This window comes from Lutzomyia longipalpis, chromosome 1, assembly GCF_024334085.1.
Source record: "Lutzomyia longipalpis isolate SR_M1_2022 chromosome 1, ASM2433408v1".
NCBI lineage: Eukaryota > Metazoa > Arthropoda > Insecta > Diptera > Psychodidae > Lutzomyia > Lutzomyia longipalpis.
This window is the reverse complement of record NC_074707.1, coordinates 1,743,991-1,769,569: the sequence shown is the minus strand read 5'-3', so window position 1 is coordinate 1,769,569 and position 25,579 is coordinate 1,743,991. Positions and strand designations below refer to the sequence as shown.

The window sequence follows — 25,579 nt, the reverse complement described above, 5'->3', positions numbered from 1 at the left end:
CAAGAGAATCATGCATAGAAATAGAAGAATCTATTAATAATGGATATCAAGAAAATCAAAAGAATTTAATCAAGGAGGTCTAGAGGATTACAGGAATCAGAAAAATAAGTAGGTAGTATCAAGAAATTTTGGTAATTTTATTAGATTAATAAAAGGTATGACATCATGATTGATGATTTCCCTGCAGAAAAATTAAAAAAATCAAAAAGTAATTTAAAAAAAAAGAGAATTCAAGAAATTAAATAAACTCTATTATAAAATTTAGAGGATTCATAAGAATCAAGAAACTGAAAAGAATCCGATGAATCGGAAATCAAGAAAATCAGAGGTAATCAATGAGAGAAACTGCCGGGCGCGAAAGGGTTAATTCTTTATCACAAGAAATTGCGTTTTCCCAATTCTAGAATTTTATCAATGTATCACGAAATCTGAAATTACTTACCCTTCAGCAGACTTTCCCGCGAAAACTCTCAATCCACCCACGCCAACATACGTTCAAACAAGAATATTGCATTGTATCAGTTTTTATTATTTTTACTGTAAAATATTTTATATTTTTCTTTGTTCACTTTTTCCTTTTTTTTTCATTATTAAGTTAAAAGATGATACACATTTCATTTTTACTCGAACAATTTAATGGTACTTTTTTTGCATTTATCTCGTGTGTATTGTGTGTTCCTTATCCTCTTTAACTTTGTTCTCTAAAAATGATTTTACACAATTAGCAAAGTTCTGCAAAAATCTCATTTTAATGAATTTTTGCTTTTAAGAAAATCTCTTGATGTGTTGCACATTATTTGTTTTATAGATTCAAATCTTTTCACACTGGCATTGTAGTTTTTTTTTTTCAATAAAAAATATAATCTAATTTGAAGTACAAGAAAAATAGCACTCACAGAGGACACTTCTTCTGCGATGTGCAGCATCGAGATTTATTTATTTTTTTACCATTCTCATACACTTCAATGAGTGAAGAAGGGTAAGTATTGGTGGTGGAAAGTGTCGGAAATCAAGAGAGTCAAAGACGGTGCGAAGGAAAAGTAGAAAATAACGCAAATTTTTACCTTTTAAATCACAACTCAAATCAATTTTGTTGCCATTCTGGGTTGTAAAGTCGTAAGAATATTATCCAACTTGAGGTAGAATAGAATAATACAGAAGAATGTGAATTTTTTTGGGTGAAAATCACTAGTCAGACAGACTTAAGATTCCTTAACAAAGAATTAAGTTTTCTTAAAATTATTACAGTTTTCGTTAGATTCTCCAAGTTTTCTTAAGAATGTCTTAAATTTTTATATGATTTCTTAAGATTCCTTTAGGAAAAACTTAACATTTCATGAGAAACATTTAATATTTTAATTTTTTTTTTAAGTGAAACTGAAGATTTCCTTAAGTAAATCGAGCAAAATGCATTTTTTCATGACTTTCTCTGACCGTCTTCAGGTATCGAAATTCATAGAAATCCTTTTGCTCGATTTGATTTACTATTAATTTTTTCTTAAGAAATTTTAAGTTTTTTCTTAAGGAATCTTAAGAAATCTTATGAAAACTTAAGACATTCTTGAGAAAACTTAACGAATCTTACGAAAACTTTAAAAATCTCAAGAAAACTAAGTCTTTGTTAAGGAATGTATGTCTGACTGGTGAATCTTACCCTATGTGTGGTAAATTGCAGCTTTTATCTTTGAGTGTGTAGAAGGAAGACAATCAGAGACTTGAATGGGAAAAGGTGTGAAAAATGTGTGTAAGAGAAGATTTTCCAACTACTTCTGAACCACACAACATCATTTTCTACATTTCCACACACATTTGACTCACAAAATCACAACAATTAAATTTTTTAAGGCGACCAGTTGATTTTTTTTTATCATCATGCTCTATAATTTTTTCTTATCATCTTTAGCTCCTTCACTAACTTTGCATATAACACAAAATTTTGTAATTTCTAAAGTTTTTTTTGTTCTCATATTTTACCTTTTTTTTGTTCCAATTCAATTCCCCCGAAAAACTTCTATTTTAAGAATAATAATAAAATTTACAAAAGAAATCAAATTACACACTAATATAATTTCTTTTTATTCAAATATTGGGCATCGGTTAATTTTGGAATCGCCTTAAGAAATTATGTAATTACTTCATAATATAACATTTATTTCTCATGTTTATTTTTTCATTAAATTAAAAAATTAATTTAATAGAAATCTTTACATAATAAGTAGTTAAGTTGTATAATAACATTAATCTCATCATTTTTTTATTACAATATTTCATTTTTTCTTTCATATTTCATATTTTATATATACTAAAAGACAAATCTAACAAAATATATAAACCTTTTAATATATAGTTAAGATTTTTTTTCATTTAAGAAATTTCTTTTCTTGACACAGTGATATTAGAAAAACATTCTGTTAATTACATAATTTTTATAGTAGGTAATATAACTATTTCTCATTTCATTTATTTATAGTTTACATAATTATTTCTTCTTCCATAGATTTTCCTTTATTTTCTCGATTAAAATTTCTTTTTTTCTTTATAACATGTATCATTAATATCTCTGTTCTATCTTTTGGTAAATTTCATGAATTTATTCTTTATATTCTTCATTTTTTTTACCATCACTATTAACACAGCGTTTAAATTTTCCACCTTTTTTTTTTACTATTAACTGTAACTCTTTTTTTTTTTAATTTTATATTCACTAAATTGGAATGAATCTCTGAACCCTCTATTTTGTTTCTCTATTACTTTCATCATCTTTCTTTTTATCAAATAGAAATCCAATAGCTGTCGTAGAATTTTTTTCTTTAAAAATACTTTGATAGCAATTTGTGTTAAAAGTTTTATTTGTTTTTTTTTTCCTAATGAGTTTCTTTTTAAAAGCCATTTTGATGTGTTTTTTATTGTGTTTTAGTCATTTTTTTTGGATAGATGAGCTTTTTTTGAAAAATGTTTTATCTACTTATTTATTCATTTTTAATTCTAAGAAATGTTAATTTTTTTTCTCTATAGTCTTAGAATTGTTTTGAAGAGAAATAAAAAGGAATAAATTCATGTTGCTTTAGCATAAATTGTGAAGAATATAAGTACTTTTTGCAAAGACAACGAACAATACATAAACTTAACAATTTTCATAAATTAACAAATTAATTTAAAGGATTTTCTATTAAATGAAAGGGAAACTTTGCATAATTAAATGAATATATTTTTGATAAATAATTTCTCAAAGATTTAATTTGAATTTTTAAACAAAAAAATATGTTATTTGTTTGATTGTTTTATTTAATTGTTTAGAAAAATGATATATGTATATAGTTTTAAAATGTCTCCTAACATGATATATATTTTATTTAATGCTGAACCTTTCCATTTGTTGCCAATTTAACATTGATATTTTAATACTCGTACTTTTAACTCGTTTTTATATATATTTTTTTGCATTCTTGCACTATATTATGTAAGTATATAACACTTTGTTTTTTTTTTAATATCGACGAAATGTCCTTCATTCTAAGTTGATTTTTTTTTACATAATAAGTTATTCTTGTTGGTCCAATTTATTCAATATGTTTACATTTTTTTTTCTTCAAAATTTTCATAACTCTCAAATTTTCATTTTCAAGTGAGGCTTAAAAGCTACTACAAGACGTAGTATTTTTCATTGGTTAGTTGAAAAATAAAACGTAGAAAATATGTCATTTCAGTGATGCATGATGAAGTTTTTTTTTTAATTTTTCTTTTAGATTTGTAACGATATGATTAGTTAAAGCTATTTGAATTGCGATGAGATACTTCTTAAAGTGGAAGTTGTAGGCGTTAAACAGTGTTTTTTTTCTTATAGAGTTACAATTTTCTTTCTTTTTTTTTTGTAGTTTATAGGTAGAAATTTAATTAATAATTTTTTATTTTTGAATGATTTTTTAAAATTTTTTTTTGGGAGAAGCGATCTCGAAATATTCTATGCAAATTTTTGGATTTGAAGAAAATAAAAAAAAATGTAATTTATCATAAAGATTCTTTAATAGAATACATAAATCTTTTATTTAGGGAGAGCGGGGGAAACGTTAAAATTTCAAATAATTTTATTAAAAATTTGTTTTCAGAAGCGGAATTTTCAAATTAAACGCGATATCTTAAGTTTTTTTGAGAAATTTTTTAAGCGAACCTTAAGGTTTCTTAAGTAAGTCTAAATTAGACTGAATGTATATTTTTCGATGATTTTTACGAATTTAGATGTCTGAAGACAATCAAGATTTTTTTAAACTTAAGAAATAGAAAATTGTGCTTACAAAAATTGCAAGAATTTTTCCAAAGTTATGGGAAAACATGAAAAAAATATTTTCTGACTGATTTTCCCCAAATTCCTTCCTGGAAAATCCTTAAGTGTTCTCTAAACGAATAATAAAATGTACTGGTAAGCTGACCAAGCTTACGGGAGCTGTGTTTCTTTCAGTGTACCAATTTTGTGAGAGCAAACTAGAACGCAAATTAATTTAAATACGCGCAAAGTCGGGAAAAGTTGAAAAGTCATACCCTAAGAAATCTTTAGAAGGCTATATCTCGAGAACGGATCCATAGATTTTCATAAATTTTTTTTTGTTTTAAAGGTCTCGAAGTCAGCTATAACATATCGAAAATTGAAAAAAATTTATGTCGCCATTTTCGAAAAATTCGAGTTCGAAATTTTCGAAAACTTTGTTTTCGATTTTAGCGCCTCTTGCGGTCATTTTTCGAAGTTGCAATGTTCTAGACATTTGTAGGGTTTCTCGAAACCTTTCATTTGCGCTTGAGTTGATCAAGATCGGACTTGTAGAACCCGAGATATGACATGCCAACTTTGGAAGGCTATATCTCGAGAACGGATCCATAGATTTTCTTCATTTTTGGCATGAAGCTAGATAATATGGTCAGCTACAACATATGAAAAAATGAAAAAAATTTATGTCGTCGTTTTCGAGATATTCATCGAAAACTAATCGAAAATTTTGTTTTTGATTTTTGGCCCCCTAGCGGTCACTTTTGAAACTTTGGATGTTCTAGAGAGTTGTAGGGTTTGTTGAGATCTTTCATTTGAACCCGGGTTGATCAAAATCGGTCAAGCCGTTTTCGAGTTATGGTCGATTTTCGATGAAAAATAGTGGCGGCCATATTGACTAAACGGCTTGACCGATTTTCGAAAATGAGGTATCGTTGGAAAGCTCTTGATGACCCCTACAACATATCAAAATTTCAGACCTCTAGCTATAATAGGGGCTGAGATATAGCGAAAACAAAATTTTGAGGTTATCCAAAATGGCGGACGGAGGGGTGGGGGGGTGGATTTGACTTCATAATCGGATTTCTTCAGGTCGATATTTAAACTTTGCCGTTTACCGCAAGTCTCTATCTATCACCGTTCTCTCGCAATTTAGCGTTGTACTACGGCCGGACGGACGGACGGACGGACGGACGGCCGGAAAAAAATTTTTTTGGCGCATACGTTTTTTGGAATGTGGGGACCCTAATTCGTGCTCATCCCAAGTTTGAGCCCGATCTGACGACTTTCGATTTTGCTCGGTACACAAAAGCTGTGTCTGAAAGAAACACAGCTAAAAGCTTAAGTAAATCTTAAGACTTTATCGTCTTCAAACCTCGAAACTCGTAAAAATTATCGGAAAATAAGTATATACATTTAGTAAAATCCTACAAAATCAACCTGACTTAAGAAATCTTAAGATTCTCTTTAAAAAAAAGTTAAGAAATCTAAAGATTTTATTAAGAAAACTTATGAAATCTTAAGAATGTCTGATTCGTGAATTTCACCCAATGCCTTAAGAAGAAAACAATAATATTTTTAGTTTCAAAATTAGCTCAAACATCTCTTAAAAAATTTATTGAATAAAAAACTCTCATGGTACGTCAAAGGGTTAATACGAAAATTAATTGATTTGAAAGATATTTAAAAAAAAATAAATTTCAGTTGAAGAATATTGAGAAACTTTAATCAGAGAAATAATTAAAGAAGTTTTACTTGTGATTAAGCTTCACTTTAGTTCCTTTCAAGAACGGATTATAATTTAAGTAAATCCACAAACCTGCTTAATCGGCTTAAGTTCAGAGAATTAAAAGAAAATTCAAAACATCCTTAGAATTCTTTGTAGTTTTAAAGATTTCAACCTAAATTGAAAAATTAAAAGACGTTGCTTGAATATTTCAAGATCACACAAAGAATTTTCTTCAGAGATTTCATTTTATATCTACATCAAATTTTCAATTGAAAATTCTGCATTAACGCTTGATTTCTTTTCTTTTTTTTTGATATAGTTTTTTTACACTTTTCTTTTCAAAATACTTTTTTTTTTACATTTGAATTTTTTTCTTTGTAGTGGTAAATTCGTCAATTCCATAATTAATTAATAAAAGTAAATAACATTATTAAGTACATTGTAATGAACAGTGTGATAATGTTTTTTTCTTCTTGTTTTAGTGTGCTTCCATGAGTTTTCCACAATTTCCATACAAGTTTGAATTTCTTTTTTTCATTTTGCACAAGAGTCCCTTAATTTCTTGCCTTTAGTCCTTAGCAAAATTGACTAATTTATTATTTAAAAAAAAAAGAAGAATGAATTTATCAATGAGAAATTTGAAATTGTAGCAACTTGCAGTTTTAACATTTTTTTAAAGAAACTTTTCTTCCCGGAATGGTTTGATGTGCTTCCCGGAAAGCGCAATAAGTGCCTGGGGGTTGTGTAGTCATCCTGCCCATTGTAACAGGAAATTTCTTAGGGATCTTAGGAACTTCCTTTTCAACATCCGGCTGATCCTTGATGCCATTTAGGGGTCAAAATTTGAGTCTATAAAAACCATTCACGCAATTGCAAGGGGAACTTCCTAAATGGAAAGATTTGGACCCAAAGATGAAATCAAGGATCAGCAGAGTGTTGAAAAGGATATGCCTAAGATCCCTTAGAAACTTCCTGACGCAATGAGCAGGATGACTACACAACCTCCAGCCACTTATGGCACTTTCCGGGAAGCACATCAAACCATTCCGGGAAGAAAAGTTTATTCAAAAAATGTACAAACTACAAGTTGCTTGAAATTGTTTTAAATTCTATTTATTTATATATTTTGAGGAAAACTCGGTGGAAAACCATTGATTTCGAGTGCTGTGACTGCGCGGGGGGTTGTAGAGCGTTTAGTGTGTATCCTCGATCTACGAGGATGCATAGTGCAACACTCAGGTTTTCCAGGCTTTCAATTTCCTGATGGACATCTTCTTCAGCCGTGACACCGTTGACATCAAGTCGCTCTCCTTGATGTCATCATCACTGAGGGTTTCCCCCTCTGAATGGACCTCCCTCTGCCGCGGTCTGGGACTGCATGTGGGCGTCTCCTTCTCGGAATTCCCCTTTGCCCGGAAAATCCCGCGTCCCATTTGCGAGTGTCCCGCTTCGTCGACTTTGGAGCGCGATCGTGATGTTGTTGGATCACTGAGGGCCACCTGAATGGGGGATTTGTTGCTACTCAACACCGCTGCTCTGCTTATGCTGAACCCCCGACTAATCTTATCGATGGCCAGACGATGTCGTCGCATTGACGGCGTCGCGACACTTTTCTCCTGAAGAATAAATCGTCCGATTGTCTTCCAATTTGCTTGGGTTAAGTAGACATTCTCATCGTCATGCAGGGAGCGTTGCTGGGTGTTGGTTACCATTGAACTGCCCCCACCGCCGTACTCGAGTTCCTCAACCAGGACAAAATTGCTCGGATTCTCCAGGCGTCTCGCCTTGATGAGTGCCTGTGCTAGAACATCCTGCGCTGTGGATCCAATGGGTACCTTGAGGATGGCATACGGTATATCGGGGGAGACGTTGTAGATGCAAACGAGGAAGTTGTCAGCATCATCCCACGATGATGGGCCATCACCACTCTCGCAAATTGAGCGTCTCTCACTGACACTCCGTATCGACGTCAGCCATGCCCTACTGCTGGGATCATCACCAATGCGCTTGAGAATGAATCGTCCCTCCCCCCTCCACACACCCTGCGCCTGCAGGGGCTTCTCAAACATATCCAACACACGCTGTGTCGAAGGTAAATCCCGGTCCTTCTTCTCCCACCCACGCCGAACTTCCTCAACGAGAATGTAGTCATTGACATTTAGTGGTGACTTGCTCGCCTTCTGCAGCGCTTGCATGATCACCTCCTGCGTGGTGCTCTCTTGCGTGATTTTGAGTATCGTGTACGGCTCATCCGTCACAACGCCGTACACCATGAGGAAGAACATGCGACGCTTCAAGGGTATGTTCGCACCTACAAATGGTGATGCCTCCACCCTCGCACCACCCTCACCGTGGCTGTGTGTGAGAGCACCGTCGTCATGCGTGCCACTCATGAATTCCGCAGCTTCGTCCGACGTGCGCTCCAGAGATTCCTCCTCGACGCGCGAATAGACAAACAACGAGGCCATACTGAGTGGTTGATTGGTCGGTGAGCGCAGCCTAACATGCCTATAGCCAGGTCTAAGACACTTGAGTGGGATAACACGCTGCGACACCAAATGATTGGAATCCGAATCAAACACACTGAAGCGCAGGAAGGCGAGATCGTGAAACATCACCTTGTAGAAGAAGGTATCATTCCAAATGGGATTCAGCGCATTCTTCTTAATTGTCTTCGTCTTCTTCTTGCTACAATCCACGGGGATCCCAATCATCTCCACCTCAACGTATGTGCTGCAGAGAAGATTATTCTGACACACATACTGCCCCGAGACGACATTTATAACAATTTGCGACGAATGCAACCCATCGAATTCCTTCTCCAACGGACTAAAGCGCCTGTACATGAGATGCGTGGGATCCCAGAGAACATCGGGTTTGCACACAAAGCCACAGCTGCCGTTCTCCTCGAACATGGCTGTATTTATGTGCATCGGTGGGTCGTCTGTTTGGTAGTTGAGTGCCACCATTTGGATGCCAAAGGCCCAGAAGAAGGTGGGATTGAAGTTGGACGAATCAATACGGAGACCCGCTGGGTAGGTCCGCATAAGTTGCGTCTGAGTGTGTGCAATCACGGCCAGTGGATGCTTCCGGCAGAGTTTCTTCGTGCTGGCCTCATTGATGGATGAACACTGATAGCACGGATGATTCACATTCGGGTGCATCAACTTCCTGTGGCTGGATGATGTTGTGTGCTGAGACTCAGTTTCCGACCCTGCTGATGTGGAATCCACAGAACTCGATGGTGGCCCCGAATTCCCCCCACCACCACCACCACCGCCCCCACCGCCGCTGCCACTCTTGAGAATACTTCCCACTGTTACGAGGGAGGCACTAGAACTCGCCGTACTCGGTGGCTGCTGCAGACGTACCGAATTGTGCGGACTGATGGGGTTGAGGCCGCGGAATTTAATTGCCTGCACATATATCACAAGGTCCGAGAGTTCTCGTGCTATTTGGCTGCTTCGCTTCTTTGGCTGCTTATCGTCAATATCAATCCGACGTGTTGGCGTTACATTTGAAAATGATGACAAACTGTAGCGTGAGGATTTCTCATCTGTCGACCCAAAAATACTATGGAGGGTTTTCTCTGCGGAAAAAGAATAAAAAAAAAAAAGATCTGTAAGAGTGGGCAAAAGCATAAGAATTTGTGTGCTGTGCAAATCAGGAAGTTGGCAACAAGGGGTGTTTATCTGTATAAAAAATATTCAAATTATTCAGATGATCCGCCAAAGAAATCAAAAAAATATTCAAAGACGAATATTTCTTTATTTTTTAAAACCTAAATCGATAGAGATTGAGGAGCAAAAGCACTAATCGATAGGAAATGTTAACTTGAGCAACATATACAAATTTGAGCTTTCTAGGTGCTCTGGCAGTGAAGATATTGAGAAATTAAAAAAAAATCAAAATGGCCGCTGGTCTATCATCTTATGGAGAATGATATTCAGTGCAACATATCCAAATTTCAGCTCTCTAGCTGCCCTCAAAGCGAAAATATCACAGAAAATTGATTTTGAGCATTTTTTTGACATTCTTCAAGATGGCCGCCAGGTTCTTCACCACCTGTGACTCAAAGACTGTATTTCAATGGATTATTAATTGATCGGGTGCAAAAAAAAACTACTAAATAGTACTAAATATTATGAAAGCTGAAAAACGCCATTTTGGAAAAAAAGATGGCGGCCATTTTAAAATAATTCAGGACAATCACCTTTTGTCTCCTGAAAACAAATCTACCATATTAAAAAAAAAGTTTTGCGCTTATTTTGGAACACCTAGTACTTTTTTTCTCATTTGTATACCAGTATACTTTTTCAACTATAATTTACTATGTTTTTGGATAAAATTTAGTACTTTTCAGCTAAAATTTAGTACTTTTTAAAATTCAATCTGAAGAAGTAAATTAATAAATTCAAAATAAAGTAAATTCTAACCCAAAAAATTCTGAATTTAATTGGAAAAGTACTAATTTTAAACTTAAAGAGAACTAAAAAGGCGAAAAAGTACTAAATTTAATACTTAGTACTGAATTTTCATATCTTCGGAAATATTGTGATTATTCACTAATCTTCGGATTATTCGCCAAAATAGTCAAAATATTCGGCAGATAAACACCCCTTGGTTGGCAATGGGACAGTAGAGGATAATTTATGGTGCTCCGAGGTTTTTTTTTAATGTTCTGCTGCACTCCAACATCGCTTCTGTCACATTCTTCTTTTCTTGCACATTAATTTTAAAGAGAAGCTTTCTGATTGTACCATTAAAAAGATTTTTTTTTCTTACAGCAGGCACAAATGCACAAAGTCAGGAGAAGAAGAACTCTTAATAGTCAGTTGAGGAAACTTTAATCTTCTTCTTTAAACTCTACACACTGGTGGTAGGAAAGAAGAATAGAGCTTCGTGAGCATCGATTGTAAAAGTTACGAGAAAATTGCAAAAGTTGATTTTGGAAAGGATTCTTAAAAGAGAAAGAATCAAAATCCCTTTTAAACTGAATGGTTGCGTTTGAAAAGGAAGAGAATTGAAAGGAATTTCAGAGATAAGAATGAAAAATTGTTTTTTCTTAAAATAATTTTGCATAATTCTCTTTCAAATTTTAAGTTTTTCTTTTAATTAATTTAAGAAGTTAATAAAATTAAGAATAGAATTAATAAGATTTTAAATACGATAAATCTCAAGAATTTTTCTGCGAAAAAATTTCTCATATGTTTTTCGCATAAAGGAGTTTACCCGCATTCCATGGGAAAAAAACTCCTTATTTAAAGAATTAATCGAGATTCACGTAAAAGGATTAGAATTTTTTTAAAAATAATTTTAAAAAATTGACAGACGTTTCTAATTTTTTGACTGGGTTTTCACTATAGGAATATCTGAGGAAATGAGTTTAAAATGTGCTCAAAAACACAAACAATGACGTCATTTATGTGTTTTCTTTTGCATCTTTCAATACATGAAGCAAAAGCTCAAGATTTCCTATTCAACAGAGATAAATTGAGAAAAACCAGCAAAGATTGATGGAAAAAATATGAGAAATGACGTCAAGTTTTTCATTTTTAATGCATAATGGTGCTATTCACGTTTCTCATGTTAGAAAAAAATGATCATGACATTTTTTCCTGGCATTTTTTTTCATTCCATCCCACTCCCACTAATGTATTTTCCTATCTTTCGTCTTTCTCTCACGCATGTTTCCGACATCTTTTTTCATGTCATGATTTTTTCTTGCGCACAACATCTTTTTATTTATTTGAATTTTCTTATATGCATTGATAAAAAATTACAAAATTAACGTCATTCCTTACATTTTTTTCGGGCAAATCTTTACTAAATCTTTTTCTCTCTGTTCTGTGGAAAATAAATAGTTTTAAACTATTTAAATTTTTTTAGGCCGCATATTCTAATGAATTTCCTCGATTAAGAGATTTTCCATCATAAAATTGAACAAACTCCTTTCCAATTAAATAATTTCTCATGAATTGTGCCAAAGGCTAAAGAACCAAGCACAAGAAAATGATGATAAAAAATTAATAATCATAAAAATTACTCATAAAAATCCAAATTATGTGGGGAAAATATGAATATTTTTCCACTCTATGACATTTTTTGGTCATCAGGAAATGCTAATTTCCTCATCGTGGCATTTTTTTTAAATCAATTTATGCGTAAATGCAACAGAAGGAAGCTAATAGGAGGTGAGGAACTTTAAACTATATTATACCCTGACCTGTCCTGTTTACATTATGCCACTCTAAACTATATAATTATCTTGTTGGAAAGTGTGCTGATGGGAGCAGCAGAAGGGTGGGGGTGGGGTAGGTTATACGTAGTAATTTATCATGGAGAAAATTACCATCGATGTTATCAAAGTCATCGTCATCCTCATATTCATCATCACTGAACTCCTCGTTGACTGAGCCACCACTGACATTGCTGATGATTGAACTCGTCCTACCCGATTGACTAGCTTGGTGCTTGAGGCCCGTGTTGCTTCTGCTGGCAAAAGATCTTTTCACAAAATCATAAAATCACCACAAAACAGCGAATTAATTACCTCAGGGCGGGATTTGAAATTGTCGATGGAATATCCACAATGAGCTTTTTGTTCTTGATGAGAATACGATGCTTCAGCTGGGACGGTGACGGTAGGACAGGATCTTCGCTGTAATCCACGTCAAACAGGAACTTCCCCACGAGCTTTTCCCCAAAAACGTTCTAAAATTCGCGCGTTTTTTTTTAAATTTAAATTTTGATCAGTTTGAGGGTAGTTTGGGACAAACCTGGAATATGTGAGCCATCCGGGCTTGCTGCTGTATTGAACAGTGATTTTCAATGGAGAGTATTACGGGGTAGGGTGATGCCACAAAGGCTGACTTATTGATTGCCTCCACAACTGACTTGAAGGGGATTTTTGTGGTGAACGTATGACCGTGGTAGATGACTGGTGAGCCGTCATCGCCATCCCAACAGTCCAGCTCAACACACCGACATCCGGTAAGGAGAACCTGTCAATCATACAACGTTTGTTTTGTAATCTCTCAATTGACCCACACTTGACATGGATATTTCCAATAATGCACTCAATGCGATTTAATTGAATTATTATGCAACCCATTAATTGCTAAATTACATACATTGTGTTCACGCCACTTTTCATCATTTGCACACATACAACGCATACAAAATTGTAATGCCAATCCATATATGTAGTCTCTCTAGCTCTGTATCGTCGAAGAAATTAACTCAACGAGGACAATTCATGGTGGGTACAAAAGCCACGTGAAAACAATGGAATCGCATACCTACATTGTATATTATACTTTAAGGTAAATGCAGGAAAAACTTTCATTCAACAATTTTCCAGCAATTTATTTGAGATGTAATGTGATGAATATATTGGGGTGTTTATCTGAATGAAAATCTTCGGATTATTCGTCAAGAATCGGATTTTTCGGAGAGATTATGGTTATTCGTTCAAAAGAATCGAATTATTCGTCGCGATTTGGAGGATTCGGATTGTTCGGATTATTTGTTGAGATTCGGATTTATTAAAAGAAGATTTCGATTATTCGTGAAGAAGAATAGAATTATTCGTCGAGATTCAGATTTTCCGACAAAATTTGGATTTTTCGTTGAGATTCGGATTGTTCGTTAAGGTTCGGATTTTTCGTTGAGATTCGGATTTTTCTTTAAGAAGACTTTGATTATTCGTAAAGAAAAATCGAATTATTCGTCGAAATTCGGATTATTCGTTCGAATTCAGATTAATTCATTAGGTAAATTCAAACTATTCGTTAAGATTCAAATTATTCATCAAAGGAATTCAGACTATTCGTCAATATTCGGATGAATCGTAATGATTTGGTAAATTAATCGAAATATTCGACAGATAACAACGCTAGCAGCAGTGATATGAAAATTTTAAGGAATCCCTCCCCCATCCCCTTTCCCTTCCATCAAAACCAGTAAAAGTTCTTTCAATGTAAGAAGGAACAAAAGAACTTTCTTAAGGAGAACAAAGTGAAAAACTTTGTAAATTATTAGGCACTATTTTTCTCATTTACTTATTAAAGAGAAACACCACACTCCCCTCCACCCTGCCCAAAGTTAAATGCATTTTTTGCATCTGATGGTTGGAGCAAGAAAAACATTTTATTTGTGTTGTCCAACAATGAATGTTGAAGGAATTTCAATAAAATGTGTTTTTTTTTCTTTATAAATTATTCTTCTCCTGGGAGAAAAAAATATAACAAAGTATTTACATAAAAGAATATTAAAATATGTTTATAAAAATGTTTTTTTTTTCTTTTCATTAAAAACTCCTGAGTAGTTTCCATGAAGAAATGAATAAAGGTAAAGGGAATTCATAAAGAAATGATGAGATCGTGAACATATCAGAGGGAGAAAATCACAAAAGTTATTTGTCTTTCATTGAGTCCAGAACTTTTTTAATTTAACATCTTCCTTCATTGGGGGGAGTTTATAGGTATCTCTGCGTGGAAAGAAAATAGTTTGTTGCCTATTTTCCCCTTAGAAAATTCAATTATAAAATTGCAATTCTTGCAGCTTTTTATCAGCAAAATATTTCTTCAAATTCATCTCAAGAACAAAAGGATAATTCAAAGAATTAAAAAATAAAGAAAACTTTACCTGACTGTAGAGTTCAACAGAGCTCTCGCCTTTTAGCTGATGACCCGTCAAGTAGGTGTTATGCGATGATGCTACGTAGTAGTTGGACATGGGACGATCCATATTTGATGTACTTGGGATGACTCTCTCATTGACAAATGCATAGTTATCCTTGTCCATCATATACCGCGCAAATCCTTCGAAACTGAGACAATTCTCAGCCCTAAGCGTGGGGTCAGGTTCGTGTCGTTGAATAATTGCAATCACCTCATCTTCAGTCTTCACCTCCATTTGTCGTGCCTCCAGGTACTTCCGGAGTGTGGAAACGGTGATAACTTGCGTATTGGACGTATCGATACCAGCACAATTTGCCAAGATACTCGATGCGGCGATTGCGTCGAAAATCTTCTTTTGCGCACTCTTCGCTTCGGTAAATTCCAAATCCAGCGAGCTATTGCGCGTCAGAAGACCTAGAACATGCATTTGAGCTGTAACAGTAATTAAATAGGATACTTTGACTACATCACTACACACATGTAGCAGCATATCTAGCTTAGGGGGGAAGCTAAAGGGATTTTAAGGGGTTCGCTAGAAAGCAAAGCGTAATTACCGATTTTTCGTTGTCTCACACCACTACACAGTTCGGGTGCACTGCGACTCTTCTCAGGATTCAACGTGGACTTACTGCGTCGTGCCACGGAGAGCTGATCAAAGAGATCCCGCAGATCTTTGCGTGCCAGCAAACTGAATGAGCGGAAGAGTGCAATGAAGTCGAGGAAGCTGAGATGTGTTTCGTATGTGATTGAACCCGCCCGCAGGTGCTTCACATTCTGCCACAGTTGATCACTCGACTCATTGCGCTCCTTTCGCCGATCAATTGGTTTCGTTCGCTGATCCTTGGGGGTTGCTGCATCCATTTCGAGGGATGCTGGTCCACTACTCGACGTCCCACCTTGCGTCAGGAGATTCACAACTGAACGCTTCTTTTTGAATTTAATCGATGCCTCCCGCCTGAGGGCATCCGCCGCCTCAGCTGCTTGACTACTACTGAGGGTGGTATTGCCCGAAATAGCCCAATCACGACCGCCAAACATGCGAATTGCATCAGCAGCCAGGGGCTCATCGCAGCATCCATCCTCAAAGTAGAGCTGAATGTATTGCTCCTTGAGCCAGAACATCGACCGATCGGCCAGTCGCTGTTGCCTCTTAATACCCCGGACAATCCAACTCAGTCCCACATACCACAAACTGCAAAGAGCATAAGCCGAAACAAAGGCTGCGATTAATGACCTACATAAAATATGAGCAACTATGTAGGTCATTTTGCAACACCACCAAAGGACCTTTTTGGTGGATGAGTGTGAGACCTGGAGGCACCCCCTCTCTAATGCTTTTCACTGGACCTCCACGGTGGTGTGTAATTGAATGTGATGAAAATGCATTTTGGATCAGCCCTTGTGTGTGTGATTTAAACCCGCAGAAACCACAAACTCCCTCCCATCCTCAACTCAATTCAGGAAATCCCTTTTGTACAAAGTTTTATCAATAGAAATTTTATTGCATAACCTACCCTCATCCCCCCTCCCTCAAGGAGAAAAGAAGAAGCAAAATCTTCCATTCCATATGTTAAACATTTTACCCTAATTAATCGTGGATTCCCCGGGATTTCCAAGCCTTTACACATTAGAAAATTCACGAAAATGGAGCATGAGGATTTTTCTGCAAAATAATTTTCTTGTCGTGTATCATGAAGAATAATTATCTTATATCATCTCTCAGGAGATTAAACCAAGATTGCAATGTGACGGAGCAAAACCCCTTTTGTGGGTGTATTGTTATTAATATTGCCCCCCCCCCCTATCTGTGGTGCGCACATCTGCCATGATAATCCGGTATTGCGTGAAATCATTGAGAAGTTTCGTTTGAAAAATTCTCAACCGCATCTCACCCACTTTTCGACACAACGCGCAAACTTTTTGGAGCATCTTGCATGAGTGATGATAAATTGCACCTTGAGGTTTTATCATGATAAACTTGCAAAAGTTGTCAGATACACTGGGAAGAACCACTCAAGATTGCTAAAGATGAAAATTTTCAAATTTTACATGTATTTACTATACTTTTTGCCCCCGGGCAAATGTATGGTAAATTTCTTTGAGATTTAAAAGATTTTTTTTGTCAAATTTTATTTTAAATTACAAGAAAATACGAGGGAGGGGATCCCCCAATTTGTAAGAATAAATAAAAATCTACAAAATTATTAATTTATTTATAGTAAAAAATTAAATTTAAGTAGGAACGATAGGTGAGACGTACGTCAATAAAAACGATTAAAACCCACGAACTCGGTGCTAAGAAGAAGTCTAACTATTGATCGGTTAAGTCGTTTAGGAAAAGGTGAAATCTTTTGGGAAAATGTGCTTAAATGGGTTAAAGAAAAGTTTATTTGAGCTTTTCTTAAACCCTTTTGTTTAAATTTTCTTTAGCATTGTTTTCTTTTTTTCTTATTTCGCTATATTAGAGATATTTATCAAAGGAGTTTATTCCCTCCAGTTTCACCCCCAAAATTACACATGAAATTTTCCAATTTTACCCCAAAATTCAAAAACCGCTAATGCACATTTTCATTGATCCTTCATACTTCCATGGAAGTTTTAATAAATCGCAAACTTTCTCTCAAAATTTCCCAACATAGAGACGAAATTTCACTAATGATGAAGGATTAGAGAAAAGAGGTGGATCATCTTACCGGCATAGCATCGGTGGGCAGAGGAGGCACAATACCCTATTGTCATTGAGTGTGTTGCCATAAAGGATTGAGACGCAACACTCAACATGCGTCAGGCCGAATCTTTTTCCCGCAGCCAACAATTCCAAATCATATTCATGGTTGCGTGACCCCATTGTGATTTCTTTGACCAGCGTCAAGTCCAGAAAGCCCTCATCCAGCGTTGGGTTTTGCCCTTCAACATCCATAGCACTTGGGATTTGCTTCTGCGTCAGTCGTGGTGAAACTAATTCTTCCGGATTTATATTCATATTGAAATCTGTGCATGAGAAGAGAAAATTGGATGGTCGCTCAACAGCAAAAAAATTCACAACATGTACATTTTGCATTATATGTGTACAAAACATTGATGGGGTTGGGGGTGGTATTGTGAAAATCCGTTGCACTCCCGAGATCCCCGAGATTGTTATTCATATATATATATAGAGGAAGGGACAAGAAGAAGGGTGGTGGATGTTTTTATTGATGATGCAAACCTTGCTGTGTTTTGAGACGTCGCCACGCCGGTTTGTGCCACGTCACCATCGAACATGAGCGCTCAAGACGAAAAAACACATAACAAGACCTTTCGGATGGTGTCTCGGGCTCCCACAGAACAGATGTTGTACCATGATGTAGGATCTGTGTGTTGGGGGGAGAAAATTCAAATAAAACTCCCCGTCAGCCGGAATTTCGCAAAAGCAACACAAACCTGAAGGATGTGATGGTCAATTTTGTGATGCCTTGACGAAATGGGAATCATGCAAATGCCATGGTCGTGAAAGAGTGGCTGTACGGGATTATAGTTGCCAATCTCCACTTCGTAGTCCTCCTCCAGCTCCTCAATTTCCGGCTGGTACGTGCATGCTGCCGCCATTTGACGCGGACTCTGTGACGCTAGCCGCAGATAATCCTGGAGTGTTGCAGCGGAATCCTTGCACAGGGCATGGTGATGTTGGTGGCAGAGATCAATATGATCCATTACAGCCTGTGTACGGTAGATTTGCTCCAAATTCCCCAACCCTGTCGACCCGATTTTCGTAAAATAGTGATCATCCCCATTGTAATCGGAAATGAACTGCAATTGAGAGAGCAATTAAATGAAAAAATAATTATATATTTTTTATCACAAATATTTTATTTAAATTAAATAACGTCGTTATGATAATCTAGAGGATATTTTCATTAATTTATTTTATAATAATAATTGATTATATTTTTCATTAAATGCAGGGATGATTAAAGGAAATAATTATTTTAAAAATCAATGAAAATATTGAAACTTTTGGTTTATTTTTCACAAGGGGTGTTTATCTGTCGAATATTCTGACGAATAATCCGAATATTGGAACATATACCGAATATATTTCCTTTAGATTCTAGATAAAAACCCTTTTAAATAAATTACCCATTCCGGCTTTAATCTAGAATTTTTTAAGCTTTAAATTTAGTACTTTCTCGATTAAAATCAAGTGACTTATAATAATATAATAATATTAACTTGACTTTTAAGTTTTTACTTCACAAAATGAGCTATTATAGGACTAATCTATTTATTAATTTTTTCTACTTAAATTAACTACTTTTTAGACTTGAATTAAGTACTTAATTCTTTAAGGTTTTTCCCTGGAATTTGAGTCTTTTCAAGGGTAAAATTTTAATAAGCTTTTTCGGTTTAAATTTAGAACTTTTTGGGCTTGAATTTAGTATATTTTTTTTTGCTGAAATTTACTACTTTTCAGATTTCCTAATCAGGGTGTTTATTTATGCCTAAAAACTAAGATATATTTATGAGCTGGAATATTTTTATTTCTTGTTGCGAATCATCCGAATATTATTATATTTTCATTCAGATGAACATCCCTTGATTTTCATTTTCACAGAGAATTATTATTCATTCAAAAATTGAGCTTGAAAAAATATTTAAAAAAAAAATTTAATCCACGACAGGGAATAGTTTCAACACCCCCGCATTTTTTTTTTAAATTCCAATGTAATTGATTCAGAAATTTTAACAAATTCATTACTAAAATATTTTGAGTTATCTGTATAAATTATTAAGAAGAATAAGTTGGTGGAAAATCCGTGAGGGATTTGTACGAAGCATACTGAAAACTTTTGCTTGGGATTTTTAATCAAGCTAATCTTCTTATACACAGTACCAGTTTCCCGGTGCATTGCTCAGCTGAATAGCAATCTGTGTTCGAATGTAAAAAGGATCTTTGTCTCTCTCTCTCTCTCGCACTCCCCACCCCCTACTGACCTTGACCCAATCCCTCTGTGTCCCTGGCTATGTATGTTCGTTCATGTTGGTTCAATTATACATACATATACATATCCTCTGATTATATATTGGATATATAATATATGTAGACACCCCGTGATACCCTTCAGAAGCAGCTGCCACCCACAACTCATCAGCCAGCATCCCCATTCCTCTGCGGGGTGTGGGGCTTTCGCTAGGGTAGATTGATGTTGTGTGTATGTATGTATGTATATAAGGGGTGCGCTGGTATCACCGACAATATGCATAAAAGCGCACCCTTCAATTATTAAGGCACTCTTGGCGCCATTGAAATCCACCAGCATTTCATATTAATGGAAAGATGATGACAGTTGGCTCCATCCACATTCAACTCAAAAACGACCCAGCCCCCCCCCCACGACTCCCCCCAGTACTCCCGGGGGGTATTTGTCAAGTATGGCGTGACTCAAGATGAGAAAAGATGAAGGCATTGCTTCCAATTTAGGTGGTCCCCGTGTGCGTATATTTGTGAATAAATAATTGGGCCGCCTCAATTACAGTGTTCAGCTGAGGGGGTGGGTGGCAAGAGGATCAATATGTGTTGGTCTGTTTATCCCCCAGAAATGTACATACATAGCACATTGGGAATATGTTGTATTTGCAAATGGAGAGCCACGTTGGAATTAATTATACTTTCAAATGAAATAACAATTCTGGCCATTTCGGGGAATTTCAATTATTGCGGTCTCGCTGACTCTGAATTGAAAACCACCGCACAGCCCATAGTACCTACCTACCTACCTATCTGTGGGTAAGGTATATATTGCCCAAAGTCTCGCCCACTCGGATGGAGGCTAAACATTAAAAGATCTGTGATTTCTTTTGCACTGCTGTTGGAAATAATGCAAATTCAGGCATCTTTGAGCATTAGAATTTCTTTGGGTGTTGATGAGGATATTTTACCAATTAAAATGATTGATTTTCTTAGCTCTCAATTATTGCTTTCAATTCTTCAAATCATTATAAATCTTGTTATAAATTTTGCAATGAAAATTTTCTGAGAGAAATTCAGAGAGAAAAGTAATATTTTTCCAAAGCTTTCGTCTAACGAAAATCAAGATGAGAGAATTTTTTTGCATGAAATTCTATAAGCTCGACAAGTCTCCGGGGGTTGATATATGTGGGCAAAAATATTGGGGCCACCCGGGTCACCAGCAGTGGAAGAGATAGCAAAATGATTACTTGAAATATAGTGAGAGACAGCATAATGGGAATGTGGTGTGGAGTTGTTGGGAAAAACGAACCCAACAAGCAAACAATTGACATGAATAAATTTCAGTAGCATTATTCGGGGGTTGACAGGACACCTCTATCACGTTCAAGTGCTGGGCGCCTCTCAGGATTTCGCCTGCGGAGCTTCTCGGCATGACACTTTCCCCGCCACATATGGAGATGTGCCCGAATATTGAAAAGTCTCCCTGTCATCCCTGTCAGAATCTACCTCTCAGTACAATAATTTTAAATCACCCCGTGTGCGTGGTATTGTGTAGTATAGAGTACCTACCTACCCTTGGGGGACGCCCTCTTCATACATTCGCATATTGATTCACCCACCCACTCCTTCCTGGGTGCGGTAGCATGGGAGCAATGCTACATGGTAAATGCCACGGTGTCATGGGGTCGATGGGTGGTGGGAGGGTGCTGTGTGCGAGAGGATATGGCGCGCGAGAAATGTTTGAATGCCGCCACCCTACTTCAGTTTCTCACCCCCATCCGGTCTATTCTTCCACCCACACTCTCAGACAAACCCTTGTGCGAAACCATTCCCTTCTCGCATAAAAGAGCCTACAACAGGGGGATGATTGTGGTGTATACACAATTAAAACTCACCACCTTCCGCTGAGGGCACTTGCCACCAGTCGCCGTGGATACTTCTCGCCTCTGTTCCTGGGGACTGCGCATCGAGCCAGTCTGGACGCCCCGGTTCACAATGTCCACGGTGCTGATGCTGATCGTTGTGGCCATGGGCGCGGTACTGTTGCGCCCCACTCGCTCGAAATCGATCTCAATGGGGTCGGTGGCCACTTGGGGTGGAACGCACGAGGAGTGTGGCGGTACCACGGGGAAACCTGTTGACATTATCTCCTTCAGTTCAGCAAGGAACGCCTTGAAGCACGGAATCACGCGACATTCCGGCATAGCCTGTGGGAATTATATTTGCCAACATCATTAGTGGAAATTCCCATCGATTTAAGCATACACATACACTCATTTACGTGATAGCCTATCACTTATATTGGATGGGAAGTTGATTATTCGGACATGCTTTCCCATTAAATAAGATTTCCTACTTTTCCCGACTTTTCTTTTCGTGTCTTATGGATTTAATTGACTTAATGCTTCCAATCTGAAACATTTACACAGAGGGTGGACTTTTGTCTTCAAAAAATATATATATATTGCCCTACAAATGTCCACCCAAAATTATAAAGAAAAAAAAAGCATTAATCATATTTATGCAGAGTCATATTTAATCCGCAAAATTAAAACTTTTTTAATCAATCTCATACTTTTTTTTTATTGAAGAACATAATTTTGTGGATTTTAGCTGACTAAACATTACATAGATTGAGAGAAGATATTGTCAAATAACTCACCAAACCCCTTGCTAAAGCCCTTTCGTATTCGACAGATTCAAGAGCAGCCGACAGGAAGTCCAGCACGGGGTTCTTTCCTTTTTCCACGCTCGATGACCAGAAGTGTTTCGGTTTAATGGATCTGGAAGGAAAGGAGGAAAAAAAAGCGATTGCTTTCAATATAATGGTCGCACGGAAAGTCCTCCATAATAAGATAGATGAGTATACTGATCATTGAATACGCCTTTGTTGTGTGCCTGTACGTACTTTTCTCAAAAAGGGATGAGAGGGGTTGGGTTGATAATGCCATAAAAATATACGCAACAATATCTCTTGTTAGTTGGCAGAAGACTCCACCAGTGGAGCCATAGAATATACATATAATGGAGAGCACCACAGTGGCATCGACCCACAACGAGAGGTGAGTATTGGGGCGGGGGGAGCTCTATATAGAATATCATATTTTCATAACCATTCTCTCGCTTCTCTAATCACTCCAGACGATCTCATTTTGTCGACAGGAAGAATAAAAATAAATTTTCGCTTCTTCGTCGCAACCATTTGTTCCTGGGCGTCCAAAAGTTTTTTTTTTTTGGGTTGAATGGTGTGCGATTGTGGGTGGAATGGGGCACAGACACAGGGGGCCCCCTAAACTTAGCCACAATACTCAATGTTTTCTCTATTCTTTCACACCACCGCCCAGCAATGTGGAGTCACAATATCTTCATCGTTATATTTGTGCTGCCTCGCATCCATAATTACATTTCAAACGCAATTTCGTTTGCTGATATAACGAATAATTCAATTTCATTCGACTTTGACTTTGAGAATCATTCACCCCATGCCCAGGGCAGCATTTCAGGCATCGTCGCAAGTTATGTGTATGGATGAGTGTGACTTGATTGAATCATATTAAGATAGAGGCAGATCCAATTGAGTCTTTAGGTGAATTTATTGATTGAGATTCCCTCCCGCAACGCGCGATTCTTCTCTCTCGCGGGAACAATAGAATGATGCGGAGAAAACTCTTACATTGTCTCCAATCATCCATATTTATTATTGAGACTAATCTCATGATATGCAATCAATTTTTATGCGTAACCTCGATTTTGTGTAGTGAAGGAGAACACACTGATGTTGAGGTTCACAGCGAAGAAATCGACGTGAAAAAACCTTCAAGAAAGTTGTCTTTCAAAATATTTATTCAAATTCCCATCGATTTGACGAGATTCACGCGCGGTGGGGGAAGGAAAAGAAGGAAAATAAAATAATATTTGTAGGATAAGTGGTATTAGAAATTTGACGACACAATGTTTTAATCTAGATCAAATACCACCCCCACGCACAAATCACCCCCCAAGAAGTTCAGTAAACTTCGGCATATTACATACATCATTCTCTGGGCTCCATTTCGACCACCACCCCCGCTGTATGGGGTCTTGGTAACACAATGGAAAACAATTTCCCACTCTCTGCATGCTGCTCATATTTTTTTTCTTGAGGCATTTTTCCGAATGACGAGCATGTCGTTAAAGTGTGGCCCACTATTGTCGTGTTACTAATAAAATGTACATTTATTTTTGGAATAGTACTTTTGCGGTTGAGGAGACGAGAAGGGAAGGAGAGTATTGCGATAAAAATAAATCAGATATGCTCTCACGATATGCCATTTAATAGGTATTTAATTGCATTATTTATGTAGTGGAGTTCTCTTCTTATTCAATATCGTGTATGCTTCTCTGGGAGAAGGAGTATTGGAATTAATCGTCTACAAAGAGATTAGAGGGTTCAAAATCAAATCCACGTGTATTTGATGAGTTTTAAGAATGGGGTTGATTCTGATAAAAATCTTTTCTTTTCTTTTCTTATAATTCGTTTGTTAAAAGATTTTTGGTATTTTTTCTCTTCAGAGATCTTTCTGACTATTTTCCTGAATAACAAATTCTTTGTTTTCTTTTCTAGAAGTATATCTGTAATATAAGAAGCAAAAAATAAAATAAAGAGAAAGTACATATTTAAAAATTTGCCTAAATTCTTTGCGATCTAATTTGTTTTCTTGAGACTTTTTGATTTACTTATAAAAAAGTTTTTTGATCCACTCAAAAATAGTTAAAAAGCTCCTTGATTTTTTGTAGGAAATATTAGAAATTTTTTTTTATTAAATTTCCCTCATAGCATACGCAAAAGCTCCACACCATCTTACCAAAACTTGTTCAGCAGCGCTCAATTTCGTCCCTTCTCCATGCGATTAGAGTCTGTAGATGATTCACAATCTCGAGCAAGTAGTTTCCGCCGGCCTACAACTGTCTTATGCTGCTGGAGGCCGAAAGAAACCCCTACTCGTGACCATGATACACGATGTCCATTGCTTAGTCATTCAGGCTCCTCCAACATATATACATACTTTGAATTTCTTTCCTTCTACGCTTCATCATAAATTGAATTACTAAGTAATTTGTATGTTATGGCATTGTTGCTTCATCCGCCAATGGCAATAGTTGGGTGTTGTAATGGTGATTTAGGTGGTGCGGAATAGTAGGGGCGCTAATGTTTCTGCTTCATCACAAAGTGATCGGTAATCAGCGTAATTGTGGCGCATTTGCGTGTCTTCCTTTTGGTTTTTACCCACAAAACCCAACCCGGAAGGATACATGAGAAGAGACAGGCATTTTGTGGTGTGGAAGTGGAATCATTTGGTGGTGTGTTATGCGAAGGAGTGGAGGAAATCGCTCTGCGGCATCTATTGGAAATGCCTGAATAATTTCGTAACATATAAAATCGATGGTGTTGGTTCATTGGTGTCAATATTGACAATGCTAAATTGAGCTCAAGGGAAACCTCTTATTCATCGTCTTAATTGACCACCACACACTCCTCCGCCGTTATTTTATTTTAACCCCAAATTGATTTTATTTCTCTACGCCCAAGAGAGGATTAAATTCTCACAGGAGTGCGGATATCCCGTAGCTCAGAACCACAAGGACCAAATTATTCGATTAGGGAGCCTTTGGTTGTGGCTAATCAAGAGAATTTTGTGCTTCATTCAACAATAAAATCGCTTTTATCCCTCTATCCTCTACTTTTTGTCATCCCATCTCCTTCCATGCTTTTCATCAAGCCTCACAGAGCTCATAGAGTTTTTCCATAAAGTAGCACTGTGACAGTGTATAGGACAGGAGAGAGCTAAAATGGTTAAACCCATATACAGAGAGCTTTTCTAACCAATCCTTACGGGAGGACTAAAAAAAACTGCAAATATGAATTCATGCTCGATAGAGTAGAGATTTTATTAGAATTCCTTTTGATCGTCCTCAGC

The 25,579-nt window shown here is 36.4% G+C and overlaps 1 protein-coding gene across 5 annotated transcripts in view; it reads right to left on the bottom strand.

Annotated features, from left to right (window-relative positions):
• Positions 1-508: 508 nt before the first annotated feature.
• LOC129786400 (1-phosphatidylinositol 4,5-bisphosphate phosphodiesterase epsilon-1-like) overlaps positions 509-25,579 on the bottom strand; it is a 114,249-nt gene continuing 89,178 nt past the window's right edge. For 2 of the 5 annotated variants that reach the window (XM_055821386.1, XM_055821385.1), the window contains exons 7-17: positions 22,285-22,405; positions 21,518-21,829; positions 18,095-18,460; positions 17,880-18,024; positions 17,365-17,662; positions 15,226-15,863; positions 14,637-15,103; positions 12,767-12,991; positions 12,541-12,701; positions 12,340-12,494; positions 509-9,576 (exon numbers count right to left, since the gene is read on the bottom strand). In XM_055821386.1, the coding sequence (XP_055677361.1) occupies positions 7,223-9,576; positions 12,340-12,494; positions 12,541-12,701; positions 12,767-12,991; positions 14,637-15,103; positions 15,226-15,863; positions 17,365-17,662; positions 17,880-18,024; positions 18,095-18,460; positions 21,518-21,829; positions 22,285-22,405 (5,242 nt within the window). In that variant the 3' untranslated portion in view covers positions 509-7,222. The remainder of the gene's footprint in view (positions 9,577-12,339; positions 12,495-12,540; positions 12,702-12,766; positions 12,992-14,636; positions 15,104-15,225; positions 15,864-17,364; positions 17,663-17,879; positions 18,025-18,094; positions 18,461-21,517; positions 21,830-22,284; positions 22,406-25,579) is intronic. The other 3 variants (XM_055821387.1, XM_055821388.1, XM_055821390.1) reach the window with 3 other exon arrangements.